This window comes from Clupea harengus, chromosome 12 (genome assembly GCF_900700415.2).
Source record: "Clupea harengus chromosome 12, Ch_v2.0.2, whole genome shotgun sequence".
NCBI classification, from domain to species: Eukaryota; Metazoa; Chordata; class Actinopteri; order Clupeiformes; family Clupeidae; genus Clupea; species Clupea harengus.
In genome coordinates, this window is record NC_045163.1 from 9,150,101 (window position 1) to 9,168,489 (window position 18,389).

General features: G+C 45.8%; 1 protein-coding gene across 1 annotated transcript in view; it reads right to left on the reverse strand.

Annotated features, from left to right (window-relative positions):
* Positions 1–18,389, reverse strand: part of pappaa (pregnancy-associated plasma protein A, pappalysin 1a) — a 105,833-nt gene that overhangs the window by 71,147 nt on the left and 16,297 nt on the right. Inside the window, exons 3-7 of the mRNA XM_012814313.3 lie at positions 14,793–14,938; positions 13,828–14,121; positions 12,950–13,142; positions 12,363–12,484; positions 3,199–3,700 (exon numbers count right to left, since the gene is read on the reverse strand). Coding sequence (XP_012669767.1) covers positions 3,199–3,700; positions 12,363–12,484; positions 12,950–13,142; positions 13,828–14,121; positions 14,793–14,938 — 1,257 coding nt within the window. The remainder of the gene's footprint in view (positions 1–3,198; positions 3,701–12,362; positions 12,485–12,949; positions 13,143–13,827; positions 14,122–14,792; positions 14,939–18,389) is intronic.

Here is an 18,389-nt window from a genome sequence, read left to right on the forward strand (position 1 = left end):
AAAATCCGTTGGCCGCACACGGACCCCCCTTCTACCAACTCCTCCAACATTGAAATGAATAGCTTTTAATTTGACAGCTAGTCGCGCCTTAATGAACATCCGTTACACTGAAATGACTTCCGTTACATCGAAATGACTTCCGTTTCAGCAAGAATCCTCACACACACACAAGTGAAATACACTCACATCACTACTCTGCACCTCTCACACAGACCAGTGAAAATTAAATATGTACAGAATTGTAGTGAGTGCAGTATTTTTTTTCAAACTAAACAGAAGTTTTTATATACAGTACCAGTCAAAAGTTTGGACACACCTTCTCATTTTTTGAGAAGATTTTTCTTTGATTTTATTATTTTGTACATGGTAGATACAACTTTTTTTGTTTAGCACATAATTCCATAGATGTTCTTTTGTAGTTTAAATGTCTTCAGTATAAATCTACAATGTAGAAAATAATAAAAGTAAAGAAAACACTTGTTGTGTCAACTTTTGACTGGTACTGTAGTATAATGTGTTTTATTATATTATAAAAGAATGTCTTATAATATTTGTAGGCCTATTATATGTATACATATATATATATATATCCATATATATATATATAATTTTAGTAATATAATAACAGTTGATATAATTTTAGTAATATAATAACAGTTGATTGCCTAATAGAACACAGTTGAATAGCTGAAATAAAATTGTAAAACAATATATAATGTATCCACACAAAATCATTGACATTTCATTCAAATGCACATTAAGATTAGTGATAAAAATGCCAAGGTTGGCAATATAGCTTATTTTAGGGGATTATAAGACAAAATGATCAGTTAAATTGTTATCACAGTTTGCATCTACTGTATTTTGTACAGTAAACTTTTGTGCACACAAAGTATGAAGCATACATACAATTGTCTTTTCTTGCTTGGTAAATTGTCCTATAATTAGTTGTGTGTGAGAGGTTACATTTTCAGTTGTGTGTATGAACGGTTACATTTTCAGTAATGAATGTGAGAGGTTACGTTTTCAGTTGTGTGTGTGAGAGGTCACATTTTCAGTTGTGCGTGTGAGAGGTTACATTTTCAGTAATGAATGTGAGAGGTTACATTTTCAGTTGTGCGTGTGAGAGGTTACATTTTCAGTTGTATGTGTGAGAGGTTACATTTTCAGTTGTATGTGTGAGAGGTGTTCACTGTGGTATAAGAGAGGTTCTCACTCATGAGTATGAGAGGTTTTCAGTTGTCATTGTGTGAGGTTCCATTTTCACTAGTGTACGTGAGGGGTGTTTAGTAGTGAATGTGAGTGTATTTCAGTAGTGTTTGTGAAAGGCAAAATGTCTTCAATGGTGTGTATGAGAGGCAAGTTTGAATTATGGCCTACACGGCCCCTCATATGTGTGTGTGTGTGCTTGCGCGCGCATGACATACAACCACCCAACTCAGTGTTTCCAAACTGAAGCGAATCACATGGCACTTCGCTAACCATGACAGGGAAAGAATCTGGTGCTCATGTCAAGGTTGCCTCAGAGCCTCTGGCCTCTGTGAGAGTGTCCTGACATTTTGCCCCTACCCAGTGACCTCTCCCTGTGTGAGCTGCTTTATCCAACTCAGGGAGGTCCGGCCTCCGTGGCCCCTAGAGAAAAACCTGTGTCCATTCAAACCCCACGCCGCCATGAAAAGGCCCACGCTGACACTCTGACCCCAAAACAGCCTTAGCAGGAAATGCAATGTGACAAGAGCAATGAGCAAAGCACTATACCCCTCCACCACCAAATGGCAGCCATCCCCATCTCTGGAGAATGAAGCGAGTGCAGCAGAAAACACTAAATGACATGATTCCCCCTCAGCTTCTTCATGGAACGTCTCAGTCAGTTTTGACATGAGCATTGGGAACTTGTAACATAAGTTAACAGTGTTCCGTCCAATCTAGAGGCTTAATGGTGTCTGTGTGATCGTATGATTCATCTGTTGTGTACGGAACACCGTTAACTTACGTCACACACACACACACACACACACAAACTTCCTTCACATTCACAGGCCACAGAACCAGGCTTGAACTGGGTCTTGTAGTTTTTGGTTTCGTTTCCATGATCCTTTCCAGATGGAAGAAACCAAAACAAGAACTACAAGGTCCAGCACAGGCTGCTGGCCTTTCGGGGAGTGGAGGCCAGGAGGGGCTCAGTACCCAAAGCCATGATACCGGGGTCCAAACCAGAGTGACCTCAATCCCCTGGGCCCTGCTGACTGGACCTGTTTCATGCCAGACAAGAGGAGACTCAAATGGAGCGTGTGCTGCAGCCGTAGGTCTCATTCTGTTGCCTGTGGCTCACATCAGCTGCAGCCGGTCTCATTCTGTTGCCTGTGGCTCACACCGACTAGCAACAAGCAGCACCAGGGAAGTGTGCATATGAGAGAGAGAGTGTGAGAGAGAGAGAGAGAGAGAGAGAGAGAAAGAGAGAGGAAAGCGACAGGAAAGCGATTTTAGAGGTTAAGAGTGTGTGTGTGTGAGAGAACAGCGAAAGTGAGAGATATAACCCCATCAGCTCATCAAGGGGGGAGGGGGTCCCCTTAACTGTGTGGGTAAGAGGTTGTTCCCAGCATCTCACTGGTATCAACTTTCCATTTGATTACTAAAGGCTTGGGTGAGCTTCAGGTGGCATGGGGAGAACAGCTCAACCTGCTTCACCATGCCCATCAGCCACTGCTTCACCATGCCCATCAGCCACTGCTTCACTATACTCATCAGCCACTGCTTCACTATACACATCAGCCACTGCTTCACTATACTCATCAGCCACTGCTTCACTATACCCATCAGCCACTGCTTCACTATACACATCAGCCACTGGTTCACTATACCCATCAGCCACTGCTTCACTATACCCATCAGCCACTGCTTCACTATACCCATCAGCCACTGCTTCACCATGCCCATCAGCCACTGCTTCACTATACACATCAGCCACTGCTTCACTATACACATCAGCCACTGCTTCACTATACACATCAGCCACTGGTTCTGGTGGCCAACCATCCCCAGCCAGCCCTGAAAGCACAAGCATCTTCACCATTCCCCATCACCCCAGTTCTTCACTGCTGTCCACAGCCACTTGGAACACTTCTACACAAAGGGCTCACTAATTCACATATATGTATACAGCCACTTAAGAGGAACACATCTAAACAACGCACTCACCTGTCCACGTATCGGCGCGAGGCGTCCCTGAGGATGACCCCCTGCGGCGCGTGGGTGAAGGGCGGCTGGCGCAGCAGGCGGTAGTGTAACGGTTGGCAAGGGCGACACAGCGGGCAGTCAGGCTTGGAGGCCAGCATGGTGGCGTCGATCTCCAGGCTCTGCTCCATGGTGAAGATCTGCACGCCGTACACCTCCTCGTCCACGTCCAGCTTGAGTGTGAGCGGCATGTCGCAGAAGACGTTGCTGGGGCCCAGCGAGATGTTGTTGCCACCCACCGTCAGCAGCAGGATGTTGTGAATGGCAGGCAGCACTGTCTCGTCCGGCGAGGAGAAGGTCACCCACACGGTGAGGGAGTCGGGCACCAGCGGGTGGGCGAACTCCAGCTGCAGCATGCACCCCTGCAGCGGGCACGGCGGGGGCACCATGTTGCTCACCTCCATGCTGTTGTGGGGGCTCCAGGTACGCACACTCATCTCGCACGCCTGCTCCACATCAGGGGGCCCTGCAGGGTACACCCAAAAGAATTAAGGCCTGTCCACCCTGACAGTAACTGTAATGAAAAGGGTAACTATAACGATACGAGCATCCACACTGACCAACTACAGAAAAAAAATATGATTAATGTTTTAAAGTGATGCCTGACTAAAATGTTGATGAATTCTGATTTGCTATTAGTTTTTTATTGTTCATGCACATTCGTTTTTTATCGTTCACAGTGATGCCCAATGATATCGTTCTGCATGTCATTATTGTTGTAGTGTGTGGTGTGGATGTTGCCATTGTTTAGAGCTAGAGCGATATTTAAAGCTATAGAATTAACAGTTTGTTACAGTTTTCGTTGCCATTGTGGAAGGCCTTTGCCCATCAAGAACTACAGTATATACGCATAAACAGTATATAGTGTGTGTATATAAATACTGTATATATATATATATATATATATATATATAGGAGGCGAGTATATGCATATATAATCAAAAATCCATAAATAGTTTGATCAGAAATAAGAGTATTTACGTCACTATTTTCTAAAATAAAGCAAATACACAACAAATATGCACAACAAATAATATAGTATACCAAATGCCTCAGGATTATGTTGAGGGCATAGTGAGATGAGTCACCAATCATTTATATGTTAACACAAATAAATGAATAAATGAAATAAAAAAATGCCTCTTTATTATTAAGACACATGATTAGTAATGAAATTATCAACTCATGCATTATCGAGATTATTTAATTGCACATATAAAAATGGTATGTTGGTAAATAGCAGAAGTGCATATCATAGCAAATTGTTAACTTGATCAAACATTTTATTATAGAATGCTCGTTTGGGATTGTCTGTATTTTACCATTTCTATGTCATTAATCTGAGTAGTAATAAACTCAAAGTGGTGTGAAAAATGGAGGCAAAGTTCTGATTTATGTTTTGTGATGAAAAATGACAGCTTTGCTCCTATCGGATCCCAAAGCGATGGAGCACTTCCAAAACAAATACGTTTTGCTATGAATGACTCCTTTGAATGAAAGCTTCTCTGTAAACTGTCAGATTTCAAACTGCCTCCGGTGCAGGTAATGTAATAACACAAGTCCTCGGGTTCAAAGATGAATGGGGATTGTTCCGTTAAAAACCCATTAAATGGAGGACTCGGAGAGAGCGTCAAAACTCTGAGGCAGGCAGAGACGCAGGCGATCACCACAGTGTCAGTCTGGCAGAGGTCCGTGCCAGAGAGGGCTCACTTTCACTTTTAGACCCACAATCACACACCTACACACATACTCACACAGTCAAACACACACACACACACACACACACACACACACACACACACACACACATCAACACAGAGTCGCACAGAGGAAGTCTATCTCGATCACACACAGACACACACACACACACACACACACACACACACACACACACACACACCCTTCCACAGACAATCACAGATACATACACAAGTAACAAGCACACACACACACACACACAGTTGAGTGTTTGTGGCTGCTGACGGTGAGGGAGGCAGCGGCAAAGTGAAGTAGTTTAGAGAGGGGCCCTCTCAGGGATTCCGCTCCAACAGGGCAATTCCATCTCACACACCCACACACACACACACACACACACACACACACACACACACACACACACACACACACACACACACCGCAGGCTAGCCTTATTTGGAGTCAACCACACCACACCGCACCGGGCTGTACCGCGCCGTGCGTTTTTCAGAGTGACGCACACCAACATTCATCAAACGCTCTGCAAAGCCAGAGCGCGGCAGACACACTGTGTTCCCCTCCTTTTCCTGCGCACTCGTCCAAACTGGCAACAGCAAAACCCATTTGCTAACCTCATTTCCGGGGAAGTGCAAAAAATTCCAGTGTTTAATCAACTGAGCGGTAAATTCATTTTCCAAGCCACATTATCTTAACACATTTATTTTTATTATAACTGTGTGTGTATGTGTGTGTGTGTGTGTGTGTGTGTGTGTGTGTGTGTGTGTGTGTGTGTGTGTGTGTGTGTGTGTGTGTGGCCACTGTAGAAGCAGAAATGATGATCTAGGATATTTCTGGATGTTGCTCTCACCTTGCTTGCTCCTTAAAACAAGTTTCCATTTTATGATCCTTATAAAAGGGATGGTGTGTGGCAGAATGAGAGGGTTAGTGACAGCACCCAGCCAATAACAAGGCAAAGCTCCTCTCCGTGAAGTAAGAGTTTCAGACTAGACTAGTCGCCTCTGCAGAGGATAGAGGATGCAACAGCGTCTCTGGTCTTTAGTCAACCAGGGGTGTGCAAACGCTCACCAAATGAACTCCATGAACTTCTTCTCTATGAACTCCACCCTGTCATGCAACTACCCTCACCAAGATCAAGCCATTCACTTGTTGTCGATGTAAACTAATGCTGTGGCATTAACAGTGGGCCGTGAAAACACCAAGAGAAAACACGCAAAACGAATAAGCAGTCAGTCCGGTCAGTAAGAGCACAGACTGTCTCCTAAATCGGAAGCCATTTTGTTTTTGTCTGTAGTGATTTCATCTGGATGACACAAAGTCCTTGTTCTCCCAGCAGTGGGGGAATAACTTTTCAAGGTGACCTGACAATTCTGTTATGAATCAATGGCTCACTTTTTTCACGTGACTGGCTAATCCCACTGCAGAATTAGCGTACCTAGAAGAGAGCTCATTCTAAGAAAACTTGATACAGTGGGTAAAACTGCCAGATACCTGGTTCAGACTGGATAGCTTGCTTTTCAGATATATAGCCTATAATAGAAAGGTCCATCCGGCATTCACATACATCAGAGGGGCCGCTTTAAAATGCCCAGTTTAAGCAACCAGATGTCCAGTTTAAAGGCACAGAGATTTTTTACAACTGCTTTTGAACATACTTGGTAAAGAAGCATGTTTGATTCATACTTCATGTCATGTCATTTGTGTTTTACTTGAGCTAAATAATGTTTAGCAGAGGTAACATTAATTTTGAACTGAAACGTTCAAATTTAAAACTGAAATCTGGCAAACCATTACGGCGGTTCTAACAGAGACACAGCTGAGGAACATTGTGAGAACACACGTTACATGAAGAGAGGCTTGACAGTAGACTGGGGTCTGCTTTCAATGAAAGAAGACGGCCTTGAAACTTTCTAGAACATTCCCAGCCGGAGTGACACAGAGGTATTCCATAGATCTGTTTGCCTTTGGCTGTAGCTGGGCCTCTTTTTAAAATATCTGCAGTTAAAGAAAAGGTTGTCTCTATGTAGTTTATGATGTCCATGAAAAGCCCTTACAAATAACTGCGTGTATGTATCTGTGCATGAAAATCCTTGAGACGAGTTATTGTTTTGGCGATGACGCTATATAAATAAAATTGAATTGAATTGAATTGAATTGAATTGAATTGAATTGAATTGAATTTAATTTAATTTAATTTAATTTAATTTAATTTAATTTAATTTAATTTAAATTAAATTAAATTAAATTAAATTAAATTAAATTAAATTAAATTAAATTAAAAGTTCAGTGTTAAATTGAATGAATGTTAAATTGTAGATGACTACACTGCATTATTTGCTCTTACACACTTCTCGTACTCAGCACATTTGTTAACATGACGTCCATACATTCACACCAGTCCTTCTCAAAGATGTACTTGATACATGTTTGAATATATGAGGAGGCAGCTGAGAAGAACCGTTAATAATATAAAGAGCTAACACCCCTCTGACAGTTTTATTGAGGGAGCACACACACACACACACACACACACACACACGCTAACACAAACACACACACACACACACGCACAGACATACGTTTGACACAGGGAGTGCAAACGCTCTCCCATGTGGTCCCCAGGTTGATCTCACATGGAAACTTCCAAATTTTTACTTCATGCAGAGAGAAAAAAAAAACACGTAAAGCGCCATGAAACGTCTTGCTTCAGCTCATTTCCTCTGATCAGCTTGATGGCACGACGTCAAGATCTCCTTAAAACAACCTCTGGCAAAACGCAGATCTGTTTTGGGAAGCACGGATCTTAGAAGCAGATTCCAGCGGTGTTACGACAGAAATGAACCTCCTACTGCGTCTGATTAGCTTGAGATTCCATCGTCAGCACGCAGGCAGGCAGGCAGGCCGGCAGGGTTGGGAGCTATTTCAAGGGTGTTGATGGTAACGTTTACGCCCTGACATCTCCATGGCAGCGGGAGCATCACGGAAGACAGATCCATGATGCTGCTGACCAGACTTAGAGGGGCTACTAGACCATCGATCACAGTGTTGGAGCTGGGCTTTCACAACCTGGAACAGTCCTGAACGCCACACTGGGGAGGGGAGGGGAGGAGAGGTGAAGGAAGGAGAGGGGAGGAGAGGTGAAGGAAGGAGAGGGGAGGAGAGGACAAGAGAGTGGAGAGGAGGAGAGGAGAGGAGAAGAGGGAAGGAGACGAGAGGAGAGGGGAGCGGCAGAGAGGGACACAACCAGAGCGTTTGCCAAAGACTCCAGGCAGAGCTGAATCGGCGTCCACCTCGTCCGTGCCCCAGATCGAGTAAACACTGGAGTGATTTGCCCAGCTGTGCTCTCTCAGAGTGTATTTGCACGGCTATGCAATCTGGCACAACCACAATGCAGCTCTGTGTGTACTCACTCGCCTGTTTGGACTCCTCTTAAAAGACGCTCTATTACGGCGCAGGACTTATTGCAGAGCCACTGACATTTAGGCTCAGATGGCTCTAACACAGACACCACCTACAGTGAGCTGGGAGAGAGTTAATGAAGAGCTAGGAGCTAGACTCACTATATGCCAGGTCACCTGTGCGTGGACCTTTTGCTTTTTATTTCAGTGCCCATGTTAACGGGTTAGAGCAGCCAAGTGGCCGGCGTGACACGCAGTCTTGAGCCTCGCTGCAGCAGCAGCAGCAGGCACGTCATCTAGAGCTTCAGAGTGGAGCTTGTTTTTTTCACGTGTGAGGTGTGCGGCTCTCTGCAAAGATGGCAAAATAGTCGCAGTACGACCAGCAAAAAAAGAAACAGCAAAATGGACAAATAGACAGGCTGGCAACGGTGATGTCCAAAGAGAGAGAGAGAGGGGGAGGCAGGATAGGTAGAGGGCAGGCAGGTGATTAGATTTAAACCTGCTCCTTTCAGCAGAGCGAGGGAGAGAGAGAGAGAGAGAGAGAGAGAGAGAGAGAGGATGACTAGGAGCAGAGGACAGACTGTACCACATGTGACTGGGTTTAAACTCACTGGCCTGCACCCTGCTGTCTCTGGGCTGCTTCTGTGTTGCCCCCCCCCCCCCCCGCCCTCTCACACAGACGGAACACATGCTATCACGTAGTGCGCCGAGGCCTGACAGTGGCTGGCCGTTCAAAGGAACACGCTTAATGAAAACATCACCCTCCATCTGGACTGAGCAGCGCGGGAGCGTCTGCAGATCCACTAGACACAGACACACAAATGGGTGCATGGATGGAGCGGGGAGTCGCAACTAACAGAATCATTTCATGATTTCCCTCTTCGTTTTTCCCCCCCTCACTATCAGTAACATACCACAGCTATCTATCTATCTATCTCTCTCTCTCTCTCTCTCTCTCTCTCTCTCTCTCTCTCTCTCTCTCTCTCTCTCTCTCATTCTCTTTCTCCATGTCTAGCCATTTCTCTCTTCTTGTCTCTCCCTTTCCCTTCCTTTACTCTCTCACTCTCTCTCTCTCTCTCTCTCTCTCCTCATCTCCATCAGTCCCGGGTCCACTCCCCTCCTGTTCTGAATTAGCTTCAGAGCTTCTCTTCATGAATGTCACAAACCGCATGCAATTCGCTTAACTATCTTGGGTGGTTTCCACGTACCTCCCCCTACCCACCCCATCCACATTACTTTTTTTTCTCCTCCTCTTTCGTTTCCTCTCCTCCTCCTCCTCCTCCTCCTCCTCTCCTCAACTCTCCCCTCATCCGTCATCCTCTGGGGAAAACAGCCGTAAAGATTTACAAGGAGCTCTCTGCTCGCCTGATCCAAACGTGGCGGTCTTCCCCAGCAGAGTGGTGTGGGGACACCAAACCGCAAGCTTCTTTGGGTGGACAGGTGTACAGGGGGGCAAAGGGGGAAGAGAGGAGAGGAGAATGGAAGGAGGGTGAGATGGATGGGCAGGACGAGGGATGGAAAAGGGGATGATGGATATTTGAGGGTGGTGTACCTCAAACTTTCAACATGGCCAAGATGTTTAATGCCAGACCCCTGAAACTGTAATGGCCTCTAGTCTTTCCCGTGTGTGTGTGTGTGTATCTGTAAGTGTATGTTTATGAGAGGGTGTGTGTGTGCGTGTATATGATTGTGTGTGTGTGTGTGTGTGTGTGTGTGTGTGTTTGTGTGTGTGTATGCGCGTGTATATGATTGTGTGTGTGTGTGTGTGTGTGTATACGATTGTGTGTGTGTGTGTGTGTGTGTGTGTGTGTGTGTGTGCATAAGATACTGTGTGTATGTGTGTGTGATGGTGGTGGAGGAGGTTAGGGTGGTGTGTTTGCCGCTACAACGGCTGCTGCTTTTTTTGCTGTTGCCACAGGTGTTAGTGGGGGGGTGGGGGTGGGGTGGGGGGGGGGGGGGACACACAAACAAACACGGAGCCAAGCAGCTGTGGGAATCCTGTGAGGCTTCTATCATAAACACTGGACAAGTGGGAGGGGTGTGTGTGTGAGTGTGCATGTTTGTGTGTGTGTGAGTGTGTGTGTGTGTGTGTGTGTTTGTGTGTGTGTGTGTGTGTGTGTGTGTGTGTGTGTGTGTGTGTGTGTGTGTGTGTGTGTGTGTGTGTGTGTGTGTGTGTGTGTGTGTGTGAGAGGGGATGGTGGTAGTGGTGGTTGGAGTATGTGCAAAGCTTGTGATTAATAGGACATCAGTCCAAGGGGGAAAACAGAAGAGGGGTTTAGATGCGCAGGCCCGGGCAAGTCCAGACATGCCTCTCCCAGCAAACTGCATCCAATGCTGTGAGCCGCGTGATCTAATGGGGGTGAGGGGACTGGGTTGGGACTGCAGTGCCGCAGAGGTGGAGGTGCTTTTCCAACACCGCAGGGCATAGCTACTCCCACTTATCACTTAGTCTGTTATATTTAAATGGAGAGTCTGCGATTCTGGCGAAAGGTTGTTGATAATTGAGCTCAACAGGCAGCCAAATGACACACTTCACTCCCCTGCTCTTTAAAGCAACGTGTTGATTGAATTGAATTGTTTATAGCTTGGTTTGTGTCCCGTGTACAGAGCCGGGACTGTGTACGAACACCGGATTTGTTTTTAAAAACGCACACACACTGAACATTAAAGCTAATGGAGGAGCAATTAGCTGAATTTGCCAAAAGGTTGGATTAGAAAAGCGCCCTGGGCACCTGCCGTTTAGTACGCTTACTGCAACGCGTGTTTTGAAGTTGAAAAAAAACTCCGACTCCGAGCAGAAAAGTGCTTCTTCGCACGACATCGTCATATTAATGTCACGTAAACCTTAAAGGCTTTTTCTTTCCAGCTCTTACTCAGGCTTCTTCAGGGTTTAGGGTACAATATGGGGAAAGTGACATCTCAAATACACATGCTAAGCGCTAGCTAAACTCAAATGTGCTGTCTTCATGTGTAGCTGCTGTGACTTGGGGTTAGGGTTGGAAAGAACTACAATCGATGGATGTGCAAGTCTAGTACAGATGACCTTCAAGACCACACAAGGTCAACTACATCCTACAATGTACGATCTAAAAATGAATATACTGTATATGAATTTTACAGACTTTTTTTTGGGTCTGCGTCCAGCGGAGAGGACTTCAACACGGACAGTAGACAAACAACCCTCAGAGGTGCCCTAGCCCGATATTGATCGCCCATAACTGGATTAAGAATCACTGACACATCACAATGCCTGAAGCCTAGGGGCCAGAGTAGCTCCCACAACAATAATGCATGCAACAGCTGCCACAAACAGGAGGAGACACAGCTGTGTCGACTATTTATAAAATTCCTGCTCCTTCATGCTGATGTATCGCGCTAGTTACTGAGGGCCAGTGTAGGGGGTATGGTGTGTGTGTGTGAGAAAGAGAGAGAGTGTGTGTGTGTGTTTGTGTGTGCTGGCAGGGACATAATGACCATCCTATTTTAAGAATGCAGCTGATTTCAGTTTTTTTATTATTATTATTACATAATAATAATAAAAGGCGAAGGAGAAGTATTGCGACAGTTCACGTAGATCAGCGACATGAATATCATCAAAAACAACAATAAAATCTTGATGTACAACTTTGTCATCACCTTCACATTGCTAAGGGCCAGCCTTAGCAACATAACACAAACCAAAACGCCTTCAGCAAGGTCCTTGGCAACGCCCCCCCACCCCACCCCAAACACACACACATTACTGACACAGTCCTGAGTCAGAGGGGCTATTTCTCACTCACACCAAACTCCCAAAGGTGTAAACCGCACACACACACACTCAAAGGCGCGTGCACAAACACACAAATTACTCTGGAAGACTCAACAGAGATCCACTCAAATCAAAACACTTGGCTATTGATAACGCTGAGATGTGGTATTTCGGGGGGTACTGGTGGCACAGCCAAGAGAGAAAGAAAGAGAGAGAGAGAGAGAGAGTGTGTGTGTGTGTGTGTGTGTGTGAATGAGAGAGCTTACCCTCGGCTTCTCGAGGGCTCCAGTGTCCAAAGGGGGTACAGGGGCGTGGGGATGAAGAGGCAGAGGCATACTGAAGCAGGACCCTCCCCTCGGTGCATTTGTCACACACTGATCCCACTTCTCTAGGAAACCAATAGATAGAGACAGGGCACCAACTTAGATACAGTCCAAACAAACACAAACACACAAAGACACACAAAGACACACACACACACACACACACACACACACACACACACACACACACACACACACACACACACTCTCTCACGCATGCACAAACACAAACACACGCACACAGCTCAGAGGTCACAACTCTCTTTCTGCTCATACTCATACTTCACATCCCCCAGAGGCCCCGGCTTTAACATCTGGATCATATGCTCTTCGTCATATTGAACATCACTTAATTTGCTATGAGTCACACCCAATGTCCAGTAGACACACAAAGACATAAGTCCAAACACACACACACACACACACACACACACACACACACACACACACAAACAGTGCTATAACTGAAGACATGTCCAGGCATGTTAGTGTGTGGGGCTTTTCCCTCTACCCAGTTCAGCCCATATCACCTGTCGTAGAAGTGGCCTGAGATGGGGGGAAACCACTCCAGGGTGATGGCGTCATCCTCCTGCTCCACCACTTGGGGCGCCAGAGCCACAGGAGGCGGCTTGAAGACCGGCTGCCATGTCTGGTAGATCAGGTCCAGGTAGCAGTGCATCCGAGCCACTTGGTTCAGGGTGAAGGAGTTCGTGCAGTCATCATCTGCCGAGCAACAAATCCCACATAGAGACACGCTCACTCACAATGAAAATACGTTACATGGTCTATACGACACAGGAATGTCCTTAGTGTGTCCTCAATACCACATTATTAGATATAATTATCAGTCGCTGAAGCAGAAGGGCATGAAGTTAGTCAGGACAGAAGCCAAGAATAGCTGCAAGCATGCCGCTGAATGCTGCTCTGACGGGGCATGGAAAAAATGTTTGTAGTGATAAGTTTAGGGTCGGTGTCATCAACTAAATTTAGTTTCCCTATAAAAGAATGGACTCAGGATTATCTAATAAACAAGTCTATTTTCTCAGGACACTCAGGGATCGGCTATTCAAAAGGCTCCTTTATGAAGGGATTAGGCTATCTAATTGTATGATATGCAGATGCCTGAGGTTCTCTCTTCTTTGTTCTGATCACTGGTCATACGCATAGTTGTTTAATGGTGTGTGTGTGTGTGTGTGTGTGTGTGTGTGTGTGTGTGTTTGTGTGGGTGGGTGGGTGCGTGTTGCTCTCTTGTGTACTGATTATTTGGGGTACCTTCGCAACTCATGTAGTTGTTGAAGGGTGTAGGTGTGTGTGAGTGTGTGAGTGTGTGTTTGTGTGTGTGTATGTGTGTGTGTGTGTGTGTGTGTGTGTGTGGTTTTCTCTCCTGTATTCTGATCATCGCTCATACCTGCGTAGCTCATATAGTTGTTGAAGGGTGTGTGCGTGAATTGTCGGCAGCCGCAGGTCTCGTTGCCAGGCTCTGGGTCACGGCAGTGTTTGTACTTGGGTGTAGGGTTGGTGTCGGCACACAGGTCGCCCGTCTCCATGGAGGGCTCAATCTCTAGGCAGGCATCGTTGCACGACTCAATCTCCGAGATGCCGCGGAACACGTGGTACAAACCCAGGCTGTGGCCAATCTCGTGGATCATGGTGTGCGTGTGTCCGAATGTGCCATAGAATGACGGGTTCAGTACTATTCCACCTGAGTGGGAAAAAACACAAACGGATTAGGATTAGATCTGGCATATTACGAAACATTATTCACTATTTGCCTTACTAGCCCTTTAGCTATCAGTAGTTATTCACTAGATATTCAACAAACTTTACACACTTTTGTCAATTCTAAATCAACGACCTGTCTGCTGTCAAATAAAAACTAACCTAACTAAAACCTAAACCAAAAACTCTATTTAGGTCCAGGTCTCTAGGTCTATTTCAATTTCAGTTCCTCATTGTAAATATTCCCGAACTCTCACTTGTATGTTCTTCTGCAAAACAACTTAATGTAATGTAATTTAGTCATTAGTAATGTAATTAGTGTCAGTCTCACTCCCAACCCTCAGATTCCACTAACACTCGCTCTTTAGTCTTGACCTCCACTAAGGAAAGAAGAATACCCCCTCCCTATGCTCAAAATCCACTAAGGGAAGGAGAACACTCGCTCCCTACCCTTAACCCTCAACTAAGAGATGGAGAACGCTCACTCCCTACCCTTAACCCCCAGGAAGGGAAGGAGAACACTCGCTCCCTACCCTTGACATCCAGGAAGGGAAGGAGAACACTCTCTCCCTATGTTCAAAGTCCACTAAGGGAAGAACACTCGCTCTCTACACTCAACCTCCGCTGAGGGAAAGCAGAAGGTTTGCTCCCTACCCAAATGTGTCAGGGCCTCTTTGTCCCACGGCCAAGTGGCGACACCAGCCAGGTCTTCATCAGAGGAGTTGGCAAAGAAGACGTTGAGCCGTGTGGAACCATCCAGGTCTAAGATCTCCTTCAGCTCCTTCACATCTAAGTACGCCCTGGAGGACGAAAAGAGTTTGGTTCACATCAGAGCAGGTCAACATTCGCATGTTCACAGAGAATTAGCACACAGAACACAGAGAATCAGAACGCAGAAAATCAGAACACAGAGAATCGGAAAACAGAGCTGCCCTGAACCGTACTAGCTTTAGTGGGGGTTGTGTTTCTCCCTACCTGACTGTACCTCAAAATCACTGTCCCATCCATTCATTCATTCATCCATCCATCCATCCATCCATCCATCCATCCATACATCTATCTATCTATTTATCTATCCATCCATCCATCTATCTATCTATCCATCCATCTATCTAACTAACTATCTATCTATATGTTTATTTCTCAGTTGTGAAACTACAGTTCACATGGAGGCTATTATATAGTAGTACAGCTTATGTGCTGTAACCATCATTCTTGGCTTCCTCCTGGTCTTGATCTTGATGTTTTCTTCTCAATCTATCTGTCAGCCTCTGCAGGAGGGTCTCGGCTATTTCAGGACGTGTTTTGGCATAGGCCTGCCTGATTCATGTGTTTGTGTATGCATGGATCAAGAACTCTGTTTGGCCAACACTGCCTGAATGGGAACCAACTGCTTCCCTCAAAGCCCCTCCACTGCGCTCCAGCTCGAATACCTCTCTCGCTCAGTCAAATCAAATAAAAATTAAAGCATTCCAACCAACTTACATACACGCTTACCAAAAAAGCATATAAAAGATTTACGACGCAAAACATTTAGGATATTAGATGAATACAAATAGTTACAAACACTCTACCGGTAGTCTGTGTTTTGGCTGTTGAAAGCACAATCAAAAATACATTTAAAACCAGTGATTTTTACTCAACCTACCAAGTTCAGGACATTGACTAATGTTTTATGCAAGAGATCAACAACCCTCCTCATCTAGAAATCAAGTGATCCACCCAGCCAGGTTGTTACACAGAATGCCAGATTAGAAAGAATACCAGAATCTCCAGACGTATAAACACATTGTTTATGAAAACCGGCATCCAGGATTCACTTTTTTACTCTATCAATGAGTAGTTGCTACACACACACACACACACACACAGACACACACACACACACACACACACACACACACACACACACACACACACACACCACAGGAAGAGATTGCTAGCAGTGTGTGTCTTTCTGAGAGGGCCCACTTGTCGGCCTGTCTCGGCCGGGACACGCATATGGCGGCCGGTGCCTTGACAAACAATGACAGTGTGAACCGATTGGTCCAGTTCCAGCACTGGAAACAGTTGGCAGTAAATTAAGCAATGTCATCGTTGGGGGGGGGGGGGGGGGGGGTTTAGACAGAGAGAATAAGAGCGAGAGAGAGAGAGAGAGAGAGTCAGATAGAGAAAAAGAGAAAGAGAGAGAGAGAGAGAGAGGTGCACATGTTTGATGACAGGGCGCATCAGAGGTTGACATGAGTGATGAAAACAGGTGATGTTTTTTCGTACACAGCAGTGCCATTGGGGGCGGCCATAAAGGGGGCTTTGTGTGAGCGAGGCTCGGAGCGGGGCGCCGTGAACAGAGAGCACTTGAGCTACAGTGTGGCATGCTCCAGCTGTTGCAATGCTGGCAAATATTAGAGGAGGCATTTGCATAGCTGCTCAGCCGTTGCCGCATCTGTCCAGGCAAGTTTCCTTAAATAATGACGGTACACAGAATCCAGTGACACAAGGGGGAGGAAATAATCCTAAACGACCACCCCGAAACCTTGAGCACCTGCGACAACGCGGTGCACGTAACATCCCAATAATTTAAGTTGCCAGGAAGAGAATGAAGGGGTGCAAAAAAACGCACAGGCCCTCAGTGGGCCCACTCAAGGAGGTCATACTCTCTGGAGAATGAGAGCGGAAATCCTGATGACTGGGGTTCGGGGAAGAGCTGGGGTGGGGTGGGGGGGGGGGGGGGGTAGAGGTGTGTGTTGAGATGATCCACTACAGTGGACAGAGACGTGCTACCAGGAAGAAGGAGGAGGCCAGGTAACGCAGCCCCTTTGGGCTGACCCTACGCAAAGACCCCGAAGACCCCCGAAGACATCGCCATCGCTCTGCACCTAATGATTTCAGGAATTTCATTACTTCCTTGGAAAAAATTTGTTGGGGGCTTTTGGAGGCGCGCTGGGGGGAAAAGAGGGTCACGGGGCTTAGTGGGGGCAGATGAGCAACTCGCTGAGGGAGGGGATAAAAAGCCGCACTACTGTAGGTCAAACCCATCTAAGGCTAATCCACTGGCTCACTTACAAAAACAAAATGCAGATCAGATGTGGACATGGACTCTGGACAACAACAGCGTTGTCGGGACGTTTCTTTTCTTTTCTTTTTTCACTCCTCTCTTACATAGAAATACACATTGCAGGATCATCATATGTTCTGACTGCATCTTGTGGCTTCAAAAAAATGTAAATAAAAAAAAAACTGTTAGGCAACATAATTCACCAATTGCAAGTTAAAATGAACATAATGGACAGGATCTGCGCAGAAGGATGAGAGAAGAGTTTCTATTGGTGGGTTTAACTTGGATTGACAGCTTGACTACACCCACAACTTCCTCACTCCCAGATTGCATGTTTAACTCCAGGGAGGTTAGTTGGCATTGGTGGTACTTTTTTCAATAAATTGAAATACTTTTAAATGTAGAATAGCAAGTTTTTCATTTTTGATGTGTCCGCTTGTCAATGTCATGGAGTCTGTCCATCTCTTTTTTTTGTATTATATCGATAGGTCCACTTCTCAATCCACCTCTTTTTATCCACCTCCTCACTTTCTCTCTCCCCCTCTCCTCCCCCTCTCCTCCATCCCCACTCATTCTTCTCTCTTCTCACTAGTCCCTCTCTCCCGTTCCTCCTATCCCTATTCCCTCTCTGTCCTCCTCGCCTCCGTCTCCCTCTGGACCCTGATGGCTCCCGGCGGTGCTCTGTTCCTGCTGAACCAAAGGTGTGTGTGTGTAACCCAGACGTGTGCAAGTGGATCGGGCCAAAACTCTTACACCAGCGACGAGACAGTAGAGAGGAGAGGAGAGGAGAGGAGAGAAGAGGAGAGGAGAAGGGGAATACTTCAAGATTTTTTTCCACACACTCCTACAGGGACAGAGGTAGCTCCATCTTTCATGGCCACCTCTGGAGACGAAAAAGAAAGAAAGATAAACGGAGTAGATAGAGGAGGGGGTTAGGGGCCTGAGGGCAGCATCACTGAAGCTCAGACGTCACCGTCTGAGGTTATTTCATTTCTTTTTTTAGAGCACCTCACTGCTTTCATATCTGATTCATATTAAAGGCAGGATTATGGCTTCATCCATTTACACCCATACAGAGTTCGTATAGGCCTATAATTGTGCCTAGTACATAGATGTCTGAGGTCGCTACGTGGGAAATGTGGCACGGTGTTGGCATAGCAACAGCAGTGTGACAGCCAAGAGCACTTTTAAATCTG